General features: G+C 36.8%; 1 protein-coding gene across 2 annotated transcripts in view; it reads right to left on the bottom strand.

Moving 5' to 3' along the window:
• Positions 1-14,864, bottom strand: part of LOC138696109 (WD and tetratricopeptide repeats protein 1-like) — a 58,851-nt gene that overhangs the window by 14,773 nt on the left and 29,214 nt on the right. For both annotated transcript variants that reach the window (XM_069820657.1, XM_069820656.1), the window contains exons 7-10: positions 10,953-11,073; positions 9,124-9,327; positions 8,845-9,038; positions 2,630-2,757 (exon numbers count right to left, since the gene is read on the bottom strand). In XM_069820657.1, coding sequence (XP_069676758.1) covers positions 2,630-2,757; positions 8,845-9,038; positions 9,124-9,327; positions 10,953-11,073 — 647 coding nt within the window. The remainder of the gene's footprint in view (positions 1-2,629; positions 2,758-8,844; positions 9,039-9,123; positions 9,328-10,952; positions 11,074-14,864) is intronic.

Below are 14,864 nucleotides of genomic sequence, written 5' to 3'. Positions count from 1 at the left end.
GCCCCAAACTGCTCGGAGTGCAGCTGTTGTTGAGAGGGTGCGAAATTTGGTGATGGCAGATCGTCGTTTGACCGTGCGGGAGATTGCCGAAGAGGTTGGAATGAGTAAAGATTCTGCACATGCAATTTTGCGTGATGATTTGAACATGAACCGAGTGGCTGCGAAATTCGTGCCAAAGTTGTTGTCCCCGGAACAAAAAGACCTCCGTCATGACGTTGCACAGGACCTTCTGGACACCGCCAACACTGATCCTGGGTTTCTGAACACCGTGATAACTGGAGATGAGTCATGGGTGTACGGGTACGACCCAGAAACAAAAAGACAGTCGTAGCAATGGAAGCATCCCGAGTCTCCAAGGCCGAAGAAAGCACGGCAGGTGCGAAGCAAAATCAAGGTGATGCTGACTGTTTTCTTTGATGTCCATGGAATTGTGCATCACGAATACGCACCGGAAGGACAAACGGTGACAAAGGAGTACTATCACGATGTTCTCCGGCGACTCCGTGATGCAGTTCGGCGCAAAAGACCAGACATGTGGATGGCGAACAACTGGCACTTGCATCACGACAATGCCCCCGCACATTCATCCCAATTGATCCACACTTTCTTGGCCAAACATGGAATTACAACCGTTCGCCAACCTCCCTACTCTCCAGACCTGGCTCCTTGCGACTTCTGGTTGTTTCCAAAATTGAAGACACCACTGAAAGGATCCCGTTTTGAGAGTAGAGAAGAGATAATGCGGAACGCGACGACGGAGCTGAACACCATTCCAAAAGAAGACTTCCAGAGGTGTTTCCGGCAGTGGAAGGATCAGTGGGCTAAGTGTGTGCAAGCAGAAGGGGCCTACTTTGAAGGGGATTAGGGTCCCAACCCCGTCAGCTATTTGAAATATTTTTTCTGGCTAAAGGTCGGATACTTTTTAGACAGGCCTCGTATAATCATTTAATTAGACTTACAATATTATTATTTACAATAAATTTTATTATAATATTTTCTAACTCTTCAAATGGTGTGGCATGAACGTTTTTCCATTTCATTGAATCTAAACCACACTGAAACTCAACATTGAAAATTTCTTCTTTCTTCTTCATTCTGATGCTTTTCCAATTCACTGTGGGCTAAAGCAAGGAGATGCACTATCACCTTCACTTTTAACTTTGCTTTAGAGTATGCCATTAGGAAAGTCCAGGATAACAGACAGGGTTTGGATTTGAATTACATCAGCTTCTTGTCTATGCGGATGACATGAATATGTTAGCAGAAAATCCATAAACGATTAGGGAAAACACGGAAATTTTACTTGATGCAAGTAAAGCGATAGGTTTGGAAGTAAATCCCGAAAAGACAAAGTATATGATCATGTCTCGTGACCAGAACATTGTACGAAATCGAAATATAAAAATTGGACATTTATCCTTTGAAGAGGTGGAAAAATTCAAATATCTTAGAGCAACAGTGACAAATATGATACTCAGAAGGAAATTAAATGCAGAATAAATATGGGAAATGCCTGTTATTATTTGGTTGAGAAGTTTTTGTCATCCAATCTGCTCTCAAAAAAGCTTAAAGTCAGAATTTATAAAACAGTTATATTATCGGTTATTCTGTTTGATTCTGAAACTTGGACTCTCCTTTTAAGAGAGGAATAGAGGTTAAAGGTGTTTGAGAATAAGGTGCTTAGGAAAATATTTGGGGCTAAGAGGGATGAAGTTACAAGAGAGTGGAGAAAGATACAAAACGCAGAACTGCATGCATTGTATTCTTCACCTGACATAATTAGGAACATTAAATCCAGACGTTTGAGATGGGCATATAAAATGTACGGGCGAATCCAGAAATGCATATAGTGTGTTAGTTGGGAGGCCAGAGGGAAAAAGACTTTTGAAGAGGCCGAGACGTAGATGGGAGGATAATATTAAAATGGCTTTGAGGAAGGTAGGATATGATTGTAGAGACTGGATTAATCTTGCTCAGGATAGGGACTGATGGTGGACTTATGTGAGGGCGGCAATGAACCTCCGGGTTCCTTAAGTATTCCCCATAATGAAGTAGTTGGCAAACCATTCTTTTATGCCATATGTGATATGTTATTTGGGGTTTAGCCTCGACAATCCTTATTATTTTCACTTTCTGTCCAATAGTAAATCTCTTCCATTAAGTCTCCATTATAATGATATGTAACAGCATAAACTAACAAAAAAAATTTGGAAACAGGATTCACACAAAGCACGAGAACAAAGCAAGCAAAGCAACTACACTGTGAAAGTAACGCCAAGAATGATAAAGAATCATGCCACCACGTGGCATCACATTACTATTGATTGAGATGCGCTATCAAATATGCTGATACTATTGATTATTGAAAGTTGAGTTGGTATGTCGGGTTTCATTATCACAAAATTGACTTGAAAAGTAATCCTTAAAAGCGGGATTTTCCTTAAACTGGATTTCCTTAACAGATTATTTCTCAAAAACAGGGATTCCTTAAAAACAAGAATGTTAAAACAGGGTTTTACTGTATGAACTAATTTACCATGTATAAGGTCTACAAACTTAAGAGATTTTACTCTTACTACAGTAGTACTGATTTTATAAAGATACCATATTGCATACATATTTGACTTACCATCCCCTTTTCATGTATGCTGCAGCTCTGTTACCATAAAGAACAGCTGCTGTTGGACAATAGCTAATGGCCTTATTATATAAACTAATGGCTAATGTAAAATGCTGCCTCTCAAATGCGTCATTAGCCTGAAACAATACAGTATAAGTTGCATGACATATTGTAAGTCTAGGGACAATAAGAGCAATCCAGTGGATAAATAACAATCTGTAGAAAAAAATCCAACCTACATATTGCTGATACGGACAAAAACACAGCTAAATTTTAATTCAGTTAACAATATGACACACCATTCTTCACAATATTCATACCAAACATTCTCAGGGCTACAGCCAAGGACATAATGCAAGATATATTATATAATTCCTTCTTATTCAGCTTAATTGTTATTTAAAATTCGCACTCTGGAAACAAGATTCACTCTTGTTCATTCTTTCAGTAAATTTAAAGCAATGTCATCAGATAGGTTTCTTTCACAGCATTTTAATTTTATTTACATTGCAATTGTCATGTTAGAAAAAGGTACCCAATACATGTATTGTCTATATACAGTATTATCAGCTTTGTTAAAATATATGTTACCACTAGGACTCGGATTTCTATTATATATATATATATATATATGTTATGGTTTATTTAACGACGCTCGCAACTGCAGAGGTTATATCAGCGTCGCTGGATGTGCCAGAATTTTGTCCCGCAGGAGTTCTTTTACATGCCAGTAAATCTACTGACATGAGACTGTCGCATTTAAGCACACTTAAATGCCATCGACCTGGCCCGGGATCGAACCCGCAACCTTGGGCATAGAAGGCCAGCACTATACCAACTCGCCAACCAGGTCGACTATATATATACACGTATTATCCTGGTCTTTTTTTACAAACTTATAAGTTATTAAACACAGTTTTAGTTGTTGAACATGATGACGACAAAGTTTCATTGGTCACATAAATGCATATTTTACCATATTTTAACATTAAGTCACAATTCTGTAAAAGAAAATAGTACCTAGGAAAGGATATTTTTGATCATATTACAACAGTTTTAACAGTTCTCCAAGCATTACTAACATGTTTTGTGTCAATAATAGCAAGTAATTTTGTTTGCATTTGGTTACTTAGTTTGAACTTCTTTTCCTTTTTTTTCTTAGAAGTACATATCCTATAATTATATGAAGTTTGAAATTAACTGGATTCACCAGCAGTAAGTTGTCAAAACACAAAGGACAAAAGAATGTTAGGAATATATCCAGATTGTTGCTCGTCAGTCTCACCTACACCCTCTTCACTTCTCTCAAATATGTGGAACTTAAGAGGTTCCAATCCCACTGTTGTCAGGTAGTAATTCATAAACAGTTAGAGACCCTGTTAAAAGTATTAGTCATGCAGAGGACAGACGTTAGGCATTTTTCACCCTTCTATTTTTATAGGCTGAAGAGTCTGCTATGGCCAATACAATAACATTCACAAACAATTTTGTAGAAAGGTGAATAAAAAAGTTTTCTAAGTATTTTTTGGCCAACATTTAATTTGTTTTGTGTCATATTTTCAACTTTTTATGTCATATTTCGGTATTTTTGAGGTAAAATTGTATGCATATTTCCAGAGTCTTTAGGTCATTGAAATCCAAACCCTGGGTATCGCAATTGAAAATGATCAGTTTTCACTTCATCAAATTTATTGTATTTTATCAAAAGAAAAAAAAATGTTTATTTCAGTACCTTGTCATTCTGCTGCATTTGAAGTACCATATATATTATGTGATATAAAAGTCACTTGCCAAATGGAATGCATTATTTTATTTGGAAATGGCAGCTACGGTATCTTTTGTTTATATTTATATTTTGTGATTTAATTCTGAATTAGACCATGGTAATCAACAATGCTATAGTTAGTATGTTTCTTTTTTCTTTTTTTCTTATGTACCGTAGAATATATTTTATTTCCTAGTCATCTGGTGGCACATTCTCTCCTAAACATTTCTCAAAGAGATCTCTTAAAAGCTCATATAATTTATCAATGTCATACTTTAATAACTCAGCAGGAATTCCTCCAATTCCAATAGCCCTTCTACATTTCAAAGATTTGATAGCATCTTTTACTATTTAAATATTCAAATGAATATAATCAACTAAGGATTAATTAATTTCATTCTCAATGTCATCCAAATATTGTTCTCTAGTCCCTATTAGAATTTCTTTGAAATATTGTTGCCAAGATTGAAGATTAATAAATTTACAATACTATGTTTGTTTGGTATTTCTTCGAAGTTTTTCAATGCCCTCCAACTACTGTGTTTATTTTTCCTCCAATAAAAGTTTCAATTTTTTGGCATAATTCTTCCCAAGTTTCATTTTTTGCCTCTGCAACTTTCATCCTACGTTTAGTTTATGCTCTAAGTATTTTGTCGTCGATACTCTAAGTATTTAGCCATTTTAAATACTCGTATTAATCCCTTTTTATTTGCACATCCTTTTCTATTTCCTCATTCGAAAAGTAAAATAAATTTTTCTGATGATAATTGTGTATTTCACCTAGGACTTCTATAGCTGATTCATTTGAGTTATTCAAAGTATATTGGTATTATATTTATGAATTATCGAATACAGTTTCTGTTAACTTCTCATTCAATCTCCTTCTGTATAAATAAATAGTACTTTCATCCTCTAAACTTTTTAAGTTATACATCAGAGTATTCATTTCAGTTTTAAAGTTGTCATCATCCTTAATTTGACTTTTCCTTTCTCTGGAGTTATAAAATTTCGGAGTTAACTAGAAAATGATGGCTAAGAGTAACTCCTCTGTAAGATCCGACGTTTTATACTTTCAATTTTGTTTGTTGCTTTACTATAATATAATCTATTTTTGATTTTGATTGTGGTGCATCTCGATGCCATGCATTTATGAATTTCATTGTGTTTGTAAAATCCATTTAGAATTTTAAAAGAATTTTGATCATAAATATCAATTAGTCTATCACCGTTATCATTTAGTGCATCTTCTCTAATTGGTCATCTAATTTTGCTCTCTGTTTGCCTCCTTGTTCTACTGTTGAAATCTCTTCCAATTTCCTCTATTAAACCATTTAATTTATTGAAAAATTACCCTTACTATATATACTCTCATCCGACAACTATTATATCCATCCAGTTGTAATCTATTGGGTTTTTTTACATTACATTTTTTCCAATGAAGTTGGCAAGTTGCATCAACCCCCAAACCTGGAGGAACAGGTAACTTTTAATCACAGTTTTCTTTCTTTAGCCTTTGATAAGTCAATATCAAACTACAAGACAGCAGTTGCTAGCTTTGGTCCACTCTGGGTACCGTATATTAATTCCCTACTACCCTCCATATCTGATGAGTATTTCCCTATCCACCACCTGGGAAGGCACCTGATGTGAGGCTAGCTACTCCACACAGTATGGTTGGAATACTAGGCAATATGATTGTGAGATCATATTTTTTTACGGAAATGTGTACCATTCGGAAAATTGTTGGGCAGTATTGTAATGAACTTCCTATATGATTTACTAATGAATAAACTGATTAGAATGTGATTTCAGCTAGTTGAGACCACAGCATATTATGCTATAACAGTTCGTGAGAAATTAAGTAATGTGATCAATGTGCAGTGGATTGGACGGGGTGAATCTCAATCATGGACTTCACAATCTCACACCTATAGACTTTTTTGCTGTGTATGTAAAACAGCATGTTTTTGAGACAGAGCTTTCATCTATAGGGTGAAAGGGGTATAACTACATTAATTTTAAGAACAGAATCTTTAGGTTGTAAGTAACCAAAAAGTCAAATGTAATTTTGGTATCTGAATAATGGTTTAACTGAAAAAAAAAAAAATTGTATCTGAAGTTTGAATCCCATTTATGGTCAATGCGAAGAACAAACCGAAAAAAATATTCCTTTGTCATTTCTTCGAAAAACACTTCATTTATATAATAATGCACAAAATTAACTGATTGCAAGTGCTTTTGTGATGGAACCTTCAGGGAAATCTGGCACTGCTGCAATTAAGGGTTGCTCAGTAAGTATAGAGTACTGTTTATCTGCAATCCTACTTTGTACCTCAGCAGTAGCAAGTCTTATGCCAGTCTATTCATGGAATTCTAAAGGTGAAGTCAATTAAGGAGAATGCCAAAATTTACACATCTTGAGTATCTAGATGTGCCTTTAATTTATGGGGAATCAAGACAGAATTCCCATGAATCATTAAGGCAGTATCAGATGAGAATTCCTAACAGAAGAATGCCAAATCCCAGAACGTTTGTCGCCTTGACACAAAGAGTGTTAGAGACTAGATGTGTGATTCCAGCCTGTATAAATTGAGGGCTGAGGTTACTAGTGTACCTTTATATGTTACAAAGGTTATTTTATTTTCTTATTTGTTCTACACAGAATTGATTACTGCCCGAGTTCAAGTGTAGTTTGTTTTTATTTCTTGCAGTGTAATTCAGCCGAAAGTATGGATATGTTAATAAATTGTCTTTTTTTTTTTTGTTATTGACAAACTCTTAATAAAATAGGCCTACTGATGTTGAGAATTAGCATATTTATGTTTGTTCATTATGAATTGCAAGGTTATCATTTTAAGTATTCCTTTCTGTTTACTTTATTCGCAAAAATAAGAGCACATGTATGAATTTTCGTCTTTAGAAAGCACACTGGCCTACAAATCAGCTGTTATCGATTGCCTCGTCACTGAAAGACTTCTCTTTTGATGCAATCCGAAGCGAATCCTTTGCTTTTACTACTGCATTAGGCTTCGTACTTCCACAGCTGTAAATAAAGCATTGTGCTGTTGCAACGTATCCACTTCCAATCTCTCAATAGAAACTCGATTTTTTTCATAATCATTATAGATAGAGAAATGGTTAGTTTTGTTGATATATATTACTAGTTTAAATGAATGTAGTTATACCCTTTCATTCTGTACAGATAAACTGAAACGAAGGATCACCCATGTTGTCCACCACATTCCATAAGAAACACTTTTAAGAGTAAAAGAGGAATGTCAGGATCGAGTAAAAGACTGTCTTCAAGTAAATGGAACACAGTTCGAACATTTGCAGTAGTGTACTGTGCAGTTGCACTGAGAACAGTAATATCTGCATGCAAACCTAGTCATGTAAATCTAGCTTTCAGGTATAGCTCCCTAGTCACGTTTACCGAAAAGTAATGCAATGTAACAACATTGTGCTGTATGGTATTTCATGGTAGAATGTGATTACTAAGAGATTTGTTCCAAAGAAAATAATCTGTTATGCCTACATTTGTCATTTCAAACTAATACTGTTTTCCGTCGGCCTGGCTGGCGAAGTCAGTAGAATGCTGGCCTTCTGTGTCTAAGGTTGTAGGTTCGATCCCGGCTCAGTTGAAGGCATTTAAGTGTTCTTAAATACAGGCTCATGTCAGTAGATTTACTGGCATGTAAAAGAACTCTTGCGGGACAAAATTCCGGCACACTAATGATGCTGATATAACTTTGGCAGTTGCAAGCATCATTAAATAAAACATAATTTACAATACTGTTTTCCCCATTTGGTGACTTTTGTATCACATGGTATTTCGAACCTGAGTCCCTAATTCAATTCTTGTTTCTCATGCACTTTTTTAACCTGTAATATTCTCAGTACCGGTATTTTCTTTTATACAAAAAATGTGGCATTATATACTAATAAAATTTAATTAATCATGACGTCCTTAATTATCATTAATTTAATAATAAATTTTATAACTGATGTGTAACTTTGGTTTAAATATAAGAGTGGGGATAAAAGACTATACAAAAAGATATACTATGAAAGACAGGCATACTCGTAATATACCCTGTGCAAATTTTAAGACTATAGCAGCGAACACCCTTATAAAATCAGCCAATTCTGCAAAGAAACGTGGATTCAAAATAAGCATGTATGTATCTAATGCTCTGAATTTGACAAAGTAATTTTTCTTTTTGCTTCCCAATATTCAGAGGTTCTAAATATAGAATCAATGTGGATGGAAAGAAAAGTTACATGGTTGACTCAGTTTCCTTTAACTTTCATGAATTGGTCCCTTTTCTGGACAACATGATCAAACTATATAATAAATACAATGAAATTAGCAATATTCAAAACTGGAATCACTTAGGAAGAAAAAAGAGAGAACAGAGAAAAATAAGAAGTGTTAAGGATGTGCTATATATATACTTACACTTAATTTCAGAGCTTCAATTCGTAAAGGCAGTGACGGCATCTCAAGGTCACACTTTCTATCAGTTGTTGGAGAAGATGGAAATATGGATGTCATTCCATTAGTACTTCGAGTAACACCATTTGAACTGGCTGCAAAGCCATTGGTGCCATTTCGGAAGCCATTACTATAACCGTTTGAAGAACCACAATGTTCTGAAATTAAAAGTACGCTTAGTTTTCATTCTGAAACATGTACGAATCATATATAAAATTATAAATATAGCAACAGGACACATACCTTTAAATGTTTTCAGGTTGTCTATATTAACAGCCTGTATATCAAATTTCTTTGGTTTTCTTTTATTGTTTATGTCAAATAAATATATCTGCTCGCCTCCCAAATTAACTAACAATTCATTGCCATCAGCACTGAAAGTTAAATAAGTTGAGGCCAGATTCCTATACTTCTTCCGATAGTCCTGTTGTTTTACGGGAAGATGTCCTGTAAATAGGAAGCAGTCAAAATTTCACCAGAATTCCAGATTATAAAGATTCAGAAAAGAATACTTAACAGAAACATGTAACGAAATTAGAACTCTTGTTTACTTACATAAATGAAAAGTTCAAAACCAGTTTGGATGCAGAAATGTGCTCCAATTCAGAATGGGTAATTTGTAGGTACATCTAATGTAATTACATATACTGTATATGTAAACAGAGTATAATTTAATATGTCAGACCCATTTCAAGGAAGGATTGAGCACTTTAAAACAGCAAAATTACATAGACTGACCAAAAAAATTGAATAGAATAACACATGTTCATCACTGATAAATATGGTTAATTATTATTCTATTTGATGCCATACATTGTCCCTTGCTTTCACTTTCTTAACCAACAAATGACATTAAAGCTATGAAAGAATATTCTTATTCAATGAAAGAAGAAATGGACAAATTTGCTAAAGGAACCTTAAGAAGTTGCAAGACAGGTGTGACATACTAGAACAACAACAAAGGATTCGCCTATATGTGCTACATGCCCTGCTTATCTCAGATGTCTGAATTTATGTTCCTAATTATGTCCGGTGAAGAATACAATGCGTGCAGTTCTGTGTTGTGTAACTTTCTTCATCCCTCTTAGCCCCAAATATTTTCTTAAGCTCCTTATTCTCAAACACCCTTAACTTCTGTTCCTCTCTCAAAGTTAGAGTCCAAGTTTCACAGTCATACAGAACAACCGGTAATATACAGTAACTGTTTTATAAATTCTAACTTTCAGTCTTTTTGAGAGCAGACTGGATGACAAAAACAACTGAATAATAACAGGCATTTCCCATATTTATTCTGCGTTTAATTTCCTCCCGAGTGTCATTTATATTTATTACTGTTGCTCCAAGATATTTCAATTTTCCCACCTCTTCAAACGATATGTTATGATCACAACGCATAATCATATACTTTGTCTTTTTGGGATTTACTTCCAAACCAATCTCTTTACTTGCTTCAAGTAAAATTCCCGTGTTTTCCCTAATAATTTGTGGATTTTCTCCTAACATATTCATGTCATCCTTATAGACAAGCAACTGATGTACCCTGTTCAGTTCAAAAACCTTTTTGTAATCCTGGATTTTCTTAACGGCATATTCTAGATCGTATATGTAATAAAATTATGTTCAAAGTTATACCTTAAAAGAAAGATGTTTATATGTGACTGTGTTTAATTTTCCAACATGAGTTTACATGATTTCATTACTGGTTTTTCAAAAACCATCGCAGTTTATTTTGAAAGAATTAACGATGTTAAAGAGAGCTCCACTGTAGAGAGACATATTGGAACGACTGCAGAGGAAACAGATGTATAAAAAAACTGTCCCAACACTGTCTTGTCCATCACAAATTACACTTGAATTCAATGAGATTCGAGATTAGACTTCCAACGTGGAGAAGAGCCACTCTAGCTGTTCGATTAATATTGAACCTCATACAGTACCAATTATTTATGTAACAGTTTGCTCATATATCTCTATAAAGAGTGTTATACATCAATCAAATACCAGACACAAGTGCCATTCTCTGACATTATTCTCTCTCATATCTCCACAAAAATTTTAATATATAAGATTACCTGCTACAAAATATTGAACACAGCCCTGGGGTAGATTATCTTCCAGCTCTCCCTCCCCAGCCCGAGAGGCCATGTAATTTTGGCGCTCCCAATTGGAGCGAGGCACATTGTCTGGTGGATACTGAAAGCAACAAATGGTATTATCATCATCATTATACGAGTATATTACAACATGATAAATATGAATGTAAGACACCTTTTATTGTATTATGAAACTGAAGACACAACACGAAAAAATCTCTAAGAAGATTGTTACCAACCTCCATTCTCAAGTTAATGCAACTGCTTCAAAATCTGTCATCTTATAAACCATGAATTAATGTTCACTTACTATAAATTTCGTGTTTATTTTTCATTGTAAATTCAAACACTCTTCAAACACCACCAAATAATGGAATTTAGAAATCTTCTCATCATTCGTGAGTTGCCGCAAGGGACAAAGAGTACTTAAGCATATAAATGTTTACAAGTTCATTGAACCATTGATTTTGTTTTGACCATGAAACTCCTACAAGTGCAGAGCTGCAAATACATTTTTAGATTAGTGGGAATATGCCTAGTTTTAGAAAGAGAGAGAGAGAGGTAAGTATTACGAAAAAGTGAAGAGTCTAATGAACTTAGTTTCATTTCGAATATAGGTGATGCTTCAGGAGAGCAATTGATCCTTTCAATGCAGCTAAGGTTACAGTTGGAATACGTGGTGTGTCTAAAAAGTTCGGTGAATGGTGTCATATCTGAACTGCAACTTGGCGCATGTGCTTGCACATGCGCATGGTTCTTCAGACACTTGGGGAGAATCGATACACAGCATGCAATGCATGTGACTGGCAGTGTAAACAGACTGCGACCAGTTGAACGTAGTCAATGTGAGAGGAAGTGTCACAGCGCAATGGAGCAATGTGTAAACATCAAGTTCTGCTACAAATTGGGGAAGACTGCAACGGAGACACATGGAATGTTGGTGCAGGTGTACGGGAGGGAAGCCGTGAGCAGAAAATGTGTTTACGAATGGTTTAAATGCTTCCATGAAGGGAAGGAAACAATTGAGGATGAGCCACGTTAAGGTCGGCCATCGACAAGCAGAACCCCAGAAATGATCGAGAAAGTGCGACAAATGCTGGCACAAGATCGACGACTGACTCTAAGATTGATTGCGGAGGAATTGGACATTAGCAAGGACACGGTGCACACCATCGTCCGCGATGATTTGGGTAAGCGGAAGATCTGCTCCCGATTTGTGCCGCACAAGCTCACAGACGAGCAAAAAGCAAAACGGATGGAAACTTCTGGTGATTTCATTTCCATGTGTGACCAGGATTCATTACTTCTGAAAACCATCGTCACGGGAGATGAGACCTGGTGCTATCAGTTTGATCCGGAATCAAAACGACAATCGATGTCATGGTGTTCACCGACTTCCCAGCGACCAAAAAAAAAAAGCCGTCTGCAAAAATGCAAGGTGACTGCGATTTGGAAACTATCAGCAAAGGCCTCCTGTGGAATCGATCGCAGAATGGCTGTCACACGATCTTTGATGGTATTCACGTCCCGCAAAACGTTCACCTTTCATGGCCGCCTACAAGCGGGGAAACAGGAAGAAGTCCGCAGGAGCCAGATCAGGTGAGTACGGGGGGTGTTCAAGAACAGTTACAATCTTCTGAGCCAGGAATTGGCGCACACGGATCGCACAGTGTGCAGGGGCATTGTCATGGAGCAGCATCCATTTTCCAGTCCTGTGCAACTCTGGCCGAATCCGCCGGAGACGCTGTAGCAATCGGTTCAAAACAGACTGGTAAAATGCAGCATTAATGGTTTGACCTGCAGGAACAAATTCCTTGTGGATGATGCCGTTGTTGTCGACGAAGGCAATCAACAGTGTTTTCACCTTGCATTTTTGCAGACGGCTTTTTTTTTGTCGCTGGGAAGTCGGTGAACAACATGACATCGATTGTCGTTTTGATTCCGGATCGAACTGGTAGCACCAGGTCTCATCTCCCGTGACGATGGTTTTCAGAAGCAATGGATCCTGGTCACACATGGAAATGAAATCACCAGAAGTTTCCATCCGTTTTGCTTTCTGCTCGTCTGTGAGCTTGTGCGGCACAAATCGGGAGAAGATCTTCCGCTTACCCAAATCATCGCGCAATCAATCTTAGAGTCAGTCGTCGATCTTGTGCCAGCATTTGTCGCACTTTCTCGATCATTTCTGGGGTTCTGCTTGTCGATGGCCGACCTGAACGTGGCTCATCCTCAATTGTTTCCTTCCCTTCACGGAAGCGTTTAAACCATTCGTAAACACATTTTCTGCTCACGGCTTCCCTCCCGTACACCTGCACCAACATTCCATGTGTCTCCGTTGCAGTCTTCCCCAATTTGTAGCAGAACTTGATGTTTACACGTTGCTCCATTGCGCTGTGACACTTCCTCTCACACTGACTACGTTCAACTGGTCGCAGTCTGTTTACACTGCCAGTCACATGCATTGCATGCTGTGTATCGATTCTCCCCAAGTGTCTGAAGAACCATGCGCATGCGCAAGCACATGTGCCAAGTTGCAGTTCAGATATGACACCATTCACCGAACTTTTTAGACACACCACGTAATAGATGTAGGTATTCCAAGCCTCTTAAACACATCTTTCATGAAGAGAGTAGCGGTACCTCTTGCTCCAACTATAACTCCGAATACTTCAAGTTCTTTTAGATGGTATTTTTGGAGGTAATAGAGAATGGTGGGATTATAGATATTCTTTTTTTTCCTTATCCACTTCAGTCGGCTGTTCCTTATTCGTTTCGAAACGCACAGTGAGATCAATTATGAATCCAGATTCTGTAGATTCCTTGTACAGTATCTATAGTACAGACCTGACAGACTGCTGGCAGATAACATTAGGATTATTAATAAACTTGCCACTCTCGCACCTACCATCAGCTGAAACTTGCACTCTTCACTCTTCCCAACCATAAAATATAATACAATCTAGCATTCACAATATTTTCAGTTGCTACTGATTGATTGCACGCACACACTACGCACGCACGCACGCACACACACACACACACACACACACACACATACATATATAAGGGTTCTGCCCATGGGCAGGTCTTTCACTGCAAACCCAACATTCTCCAATCTTTTCTATTTTCTGCCTTCCTCTTAGTCTCGGCATATGATCCACATATCTTAATGTCGTCTATCATCTGATATCTTCTTCTGCTCCAAACTCTTTTCCCGATCACCATTCCTTCCAATGCATCCTTAGTAAGCAGTTTCTTCTCAGCAGTGACCCAACCAATTCCTTTTTCTCTTCCTGATCAGTTTCAGCATCATTCTTTCTTCACCCACTCTCTCCAACACAACTTCGTTTCTTAGTCTGTCTGTCCACTTCACACACTCCATTCTTCTCCATAACCACATTTCAAATGCTTCTATTCATTTCTCTTCATTTCGTCGTAATGTCCATGTTTCTGCCCCATACAGTGCCACACTCCACACAGAGCACTTCACTAGTCTCTTTCTTAGTTCTTTTTCCAAAGGTTCGCAGAAGATGCTCCTTTTTCTATTAAAAGTTTCCTTATGAGAATTTAATTACTATAGTCAAGCGTGGATGTGCAAGTAGAAGAGTGGTCATGGAACTAGAGCTCCTTATATCATATTCCCCTTCTCCCCTCTCATTTTGCGCAATATTTTATCCAAAATGTTTTTTACTCGGAGTGAAGAAATTCTTATATTCCATTTCTATTGCCTGAACTTTTCATGTCATTATTTCCCTTTTATTTGGCTATATAACAATGCTCTCTAAAACTGGGTGTGGTTATCTGCGAAAATAACAATAAGGCTGGTTACACACTACAACGAGAAATATGTTGCTACACAGTGGAGCCATTTCTGTATAAATAATTAAAACA

Source organism: Periplaneta americana, chromosome 3 (assembly GCF_040183065.1).
Source record: "Periplaneta americana isolate PAMFEO1 chromosome 3, P.americana_PAMFEO1_priV1, whole genome shotgun sequence".
Classification (NCBI taxonomy): Eukaryota; Metazoa; Arthropoda; class Insecta; order Blattodea; family Blattidae; genus Periplaneta; species Periplaneta americana.
This window is presented reverse-complemented; position numbering and strand designations above follow the sequence as displayed.